Consider the following 5,825-nt stretch of genomic DNA (forward strand, 5'->3'; position numbering starts at 1 on the left):
AAAAAAAAAAAAAAAACCACACCAAAAAACAAACACTAACAAGTGTTGACAAGGACATGGAGAAAACGGAAACTGATGCATGGCCAGTGGCTCCTCGAAGAATTAAATGTAGAATTACATTCCACGTGTGATTTGCACACGTGTGTACAGGTACCTCCCAGATCCTGCTTTCAATTCTGAATATACCTAGTGGTGGGATTCTGGAGATACATGTACACATGTGTACAAAGCAGCATGATTCATAACAAAGTGTCCTCTGTGGCGACTCCAACCTTCCACTTGCTGAGGCCAAAACCCAGGCATGGCCTTGATTTTCTCCCACGTACGCAGACCTTAGAGCCTCACCGCTGCCTGGACAGAAACCTGTCATCTCTCCTGCATCATCTGCACATCTGCCCTTCATGAAGGATAGGTATCTGATCAGGATGCTTTAGGGTGAGGAATTAGGGCCCTTCAGCATCACACCCTATGGGGGTGGCATGTGACCCCCCCCCTCACAGGAAATTTTGATCTGTCCTGGGAAAAGCTGACTGCACCTGTTGGTCAGGGTTTGGAGGGGCAAGGGCACAGAGAAGACAGCATAGAACCCTGTCACAGAACTAAAGTCACTCAGAGCTCCCAACCTACCCACCCTCCCTGCAAATAGTCACGGGCAAGTGTGCGACTGTCACAGTGTCTATAGTGAAACCCAAGGGACACACAGCACAAGTCATGCCTGACCTGAGTTTCCAGGCCAGGCCCAGCCCCCTTCCTTCCTGATGGTGGTTGGGGGGTCGATACCGGTCCCAGAGCCCTGGACCTTAGAAGAATGGGTCGAACTCGGATTAGAGGAGTCGGTGCCTTTATTGCCGGGCAGGCTACTTGAGAGGAATGAAACGGGAGGAGTGGGTGGCCCCGATACCAGGTCGGCCGTGCTTCACAGGCTTGTAGGTTATGGAGAACTCGCCCAGGTAGTGGCCGATCATCTCAGGCTGCAGGAGGCAAAGAGGTGATTGGCATTAGGTGATGGAGAATGGACAGGTCCTGACCCACCCAGGCAGTAACACCCAACACACCTTGATCTCCACCTGATTGAAGGTCTTGCCGTTGTAGACACCCACCATGCTACCCACCATCTCGGGAAGGATGATCATGTCCCGCAGGTGCGTCTTCACCACCTCGGGCTTCTCCATGGGCGGGGCCTCCTTCTTGGCCTTTCGCAGGCGCTTCAGCAGCGAGTGCTGCTTCCTCCGCAGGCCCCTGTTTAACCGCCGCCGCTGCCGGGCACTGTACAGCTGCATCAGTTGCTCACTGAGGACAGGTGGGATGGTAAGGGTGGCCTAGGCATGGCAGAACCCTAACAATCACCCACTAACACTTCTGCATCGCATAGTCCCCTCCAAAGGAATGGACAAGCTAAATATTCAAGATAAGCCCCACAAATCCAACAATATCCACGTCACTGTCTACAAATGAGGAAACCGAGGCAGAAGGACAGGCAGCTCAGGTTAAGTGGCCCCGCTGGGAAACGTGAGCAAACCACTGTGCTCCTAAGGCCTCAAGAACCCAGGAGAGGGGCGGACCCTGAGAAGCCTGTGTTGTGTCCCCAGGAAGGCCTAGACCCAAGCACACCTACAGGAGATATGGTCCCTAGTTGTCAGCAAGTCTCCCTCCCTATCTAGGGGCCCAATCCGCACCCACCCTGCTTGAGGGCAGTTTTAAGAAGCACAAGTCAGGGCTGGCCGAGTGGCTCAGTTGATTAAGAGCTCGCTCAAGTGTGCGAGCTCTGAGCAACAGCAGTTCAATGCCTGGCCCAAAGTGAGCTGCCAACAGGTGGCAGAATCCTAAGCTAAATTAAAAAAAAAAAAAAGGCCAAGTCAGACCACCACCACCTGCTTAGAAGTTTCTAGCTCCGGACAAATCTTAGACCTCGAGCCAACAAACCCCAGCCCGCGGCCCAACCCGACCTTGTAAGGCTCACGAGCTACAGACACGTTTTCAACTGGATAAAGAGATGTCAAACAGGACACGTGAAACTATACTAAAGTCAACCCTCAGCGTCTCCAAATTAAGTTTTATCTGCACGGAGCCCCGTCATTTGTCTGCACTCGGTCTAAGGCCGCGTGGGCCAGTTAGGCTGCAGCCCCCAGCCTTCGGGTCTCCCTCCCGACGCCACCCTGCCCGGGGCCCGGCTGCTCCTTACTAGGACATGTCCAGCAGCTGGTCGAGGTCCACGCCGCGGTAGGTGAACTTGCGAAAGGTCCGCTTCTTCTTCTGCTCCACTTCCGCCTGCGCGAGCCCGGGATGGGGTGAAAGGGAGCCTGAGACCAGTTCTTACCCCGCGTCCGCGGTGTAATCACCAGACCGGAGGTTCCCGTCGAGAAACGGGCGACGCTCCCGTGTACGAAAGCCCGCGGGGACACGCCACCTCAGGCCCGTCCAAGGGAGACACGCGCGGATCCGGGCTAGGGGAGGTCGCCTGGGACATGCGAACAGTACAGGCCTTCTCCGCCCCGGGTCGTTCCGACACCCACCAGGCCCGCCCCGCGCCGTTTTCTACGGCCCCGGAGGCCTGGAGGCGGCTGCCCCTGCCCCGCGGCCTGACCAAGGCCTCCATCGCGCGGCCGGAGCTCGGATGGCGCCGGATAGGGTCGCACAAAGCACCAAGGTGCAACACTTACCATCTTGCGGGTTCTTCAGAAAGGACCACCCACTCTGCGATTGCGTAGTTATCGCGAGCTCGCCCACGTGTCCCGCCCCTTGGCTGTGCATGCGCATGCGCTTCTGCTTTCCCGACCGAGGGAACGCGCCGTCTGCCGCCCGGAGGGCGTAGCGCAGCCTGCGAGGACAAAAGCGGTGGACAAGAAGATGTAACCGCTTTTCTTAGGGCCTTGGACTGCCCCGAAGTTGGAGCCGACCGCCTAGGGTTTGTGTCCCCTTCCTCAACATCGGTGCCCCTTTCGAGCCTCATATTCGTGCTCTGTAATCTCCGTTAATGGAACCCATCTAACAACTGTTAGCAGTAGGTGCTATCTGGGGGTTCGGGTCCAGCGCTCCACGAGGGAGCTGGTATTCCAGAATGGGAGGCAGACAGTAAGGGGCAAGTTATACAGATATCGGAGACAAGAGGAAAAGCCAGGAGGGGTGGGATGCTGGCTTCTAACAGATGGTCAGAAAAGGCGTCCCTGATAAAGACCAGCCAGCCTTTAATAGACAAATAGATATAATAAGTATAACAGTAATAGCCAAAAAGGGACAAGGGACTAGAGCAGCTGTTCTCAACCTGTGGGTTGCGACCCCTTTGGGGGTCGAACGACCCTCTCACAGGGGTCACCTAAGACCATCAGAAAACAAAAAGATACTTACATTATGATTCATAACAGTAGCAAAATTACAGTTATAGGGTAGCAACGAAAATAATTTTATGATTGGGGGGTCACCACAACATGAGGAACTGTATTAAGGGGTTGCGGCATTAGGAAGGTTGAGAACTGCTGGACTAGAGCTATATAGGAGTCCTGTTTCTATATTTACTGGGATGAAGTTAGTGTCCATCTGAAGGTGATTCTGGTACATTAAGGTATATATGGTACCATGTGACCCAGCAGTCCCACTCCTGAATGTGTTCCCCAAAGATTGAAAGCAGTGACTTCACTAGATTTGCACACACATGTCCACAGCAGCAGGATTCACATGGCCAAGAGATGGAAGCAAACCAAGTGTCCGTAGACAGATGAATGGATAAGCATAACGTGGTCTATTAATACAGTGGAATAGTATTCAGCCTTAAAAATGGACGACATTCTGACGCCTGCTATAACATGGATAAATCTGGAGGACATTATGCTCAGTGAAATAAGCCAGACACAGAAGGACAAAGACTGTGATTGCACAGGAGGTCTCCAGAGGAGTCAGATTCATAGAGACAGAGAGCAGATGGTAGGAGCCAGGGCCTTGGGGAGGGGAGGGGAGTGAGTGTTTAATGGGAACAGAGTTTCAGTTTGGGAAGATAAGAAAGTTCTTTCTGAACATGGTGGTGGTGATGGCTGCACAATGAATGGACTTAATGCCACTGAGCTGTACACTTAGAAATGGTTAAAGGGGCTGGCCGAGTGACTCAGTTGGTTAAGAGTTGGCTTAAGAGCATGAGCTCTGTATTTGGGCCGGCTGAGTGGCTCAGTTGGTTAAGAGCTCGCTCAAGAGNACTGTTCCCTCCAATTCCCCAACACAATCTTTAAAAAAAAAACACAACACACTGGAGATGTGACAAGCCACAATAAGGGAGGCAGATGGGGGGAGGGGGAGGCAGCCACAAGCTCAGGGAAACTGGATCTCCCAGGAGCTAAGAGAGGCGGGAAGGCCCTGCCCCATGGCCCTTTGACAACTTGGATCTTGGATATCTGGCCTCCAGAATGGGCAAGGATCAATTCCTATTGTTCTAAGCCACCCAGTGTGCTATTATTTGCTCCAGTTGCCCCAGGAGACTAACATGTTACTGAGACTTAATTCAGGACAGATATACTTTAGGTGAAGTTCTACAAATTTTAACAAAAATATAGAGGGTAATCACCATAAATTATTTCCATCACCCTGTCTCCACCCCTTTCCACCCACACCCACATCAGCCCTTCCAAAGCAGGGGTCAAGTTTTGTCCCTATCAGTTGGTCTTGTCCAGATACTACTCAGCATAGGTCACTTGAGATGCCCTTGTTCCTGTGACACTAGAGGTGGGCTCCTTGTAGTGTTCCCATAATATTCCATCATACAAATATTAGCCTTTCCATCCACTCACCAGTCAAGGGATGCTTGGATGGTTGTTCTGGAGACTGATTCGTGCTCTAGTGAACACACATGTGCAGGTTTGCATGGTTTCCAGTTGGATAATACCCAGAATAGAGTGGTTGGGTCAGATGGCAGTTCAACCTTTTGAGAAACTGCCAAACTGTTTTCCAAAGTGGCTGCACATACCCCACCAATGTTTGTTTCCAGTTGAGTCCTTTTTTGTTAATTTTTCCCCACTCAAATGTATGGAATTTTTAAATGGGGCAACACATGCGTGCACAAACACACTGCTGGTTGCAGGATAGATTTTCAAATACATCACAAACATAGCAAAGCGGTAATCGCAGGAACTAAACACCAAGTTTTTACCTTCAAACCTTCCCTGTATTTGAAATGTTCATAATTAAATGTTGGGAAAAAAAATAATTCAAAGGCGGGAGGGGTGGAGATGAAGCAAGATTGGCTGGCAGTTGATCATGGCTGAGGGTAGGTACACGGTTCCACTTCCTCTTCCTATGTTTGAAATTCTGTCATAAAGGTAGGTCTACCACCTCACACCCATTAGAATGACTATTATCAGAGAACAAACAAAAACAGCAAAAAACAACAAAACTCCCAACCCCACAGGCCGAGTGGCGCGTTGGTTAAGAGCTGGCTTGGGATGTCAGCTCTGAGCAGCAGGGCCCCTGTTCAGATCCCACATTAGAGCCAGTAACGCTGCGCCTTCTACAACTAAGATGGTGAACAACAGCTTGACCTGGAGCTGGACTGCTGTTAGTCGCCGGTGACCGCGTAGGCTGCAGTGGAGATGCAGTGGGCTGCTGTAAAGCAGCTGTGAGTGGCCGGCAGCTAGTGTGAACGGCCGGCAGCCAGAGTGAGCTGCCAAGAGACGCCGTGAGCAGGCGTCCAGTGGCCGGCAACCGATCTGCTTCACCCGGGAAGTGTGCAATGATCACAATACCAACATGGGCCAGTGAAGCGACGTCCTCTACAACTAGACTGAAGAACGAAAGGACAGCAACTTGTCTGTTCCCCTCCCCCAATTCCCCAATAAAATCTTAAA

At 51.7% G+C, this 5,825-nt stretch overlaps 1 protein-coding gene across 1 annotated transcript; it reads right to left on the reverse strand.

Annotated features, from left to right (window-relative positions):
- Window positions 1–824: 824 nt before the first annotated feature.
- Window positions 825–2,748, reverse strand: RPS15 (ribosomal protein S15). Its single transcript, XM_019657220.1, has 4 exons — window positions 2,661–2,748; window positions 2,183–2,268; window positions 1,056–1,290; window positions 825–971 (listed from the first exon to the last, which is right to left on the reverse strand). Exons 1-4 carry the CDS (start codon window positions 2,661–2,663, stop codon window positions 858–860), a joined length of 438 nt encoding a protein of 145 aa, XP_019512765.1. The 5' UTR covers window positions 2,664–2,748; the 3' UTR covers window positions 825–857.
- Window positions 2,749–5,825: the final 3,077 nt, after the last annotated feature.

The sequence above is a fragment of the Hipposideros armiger genome, unplaced genomic scaffold (genome assembly GCF_001890085.2).
Source record: "Hipposideros armiger isolate ML-2016 unplaced genomic scaffold, ASM189008v1 scaffold_275, whole genome shotgun sequence".
In the NCBI taxonomy this organism is placed as follows: domain Eukaryota; kingdom Metazoa; phylum Chordata; class Mammalia; order Chiroptera; family Hipposideridae; genus Hipposideros; species Hipposideros armiger.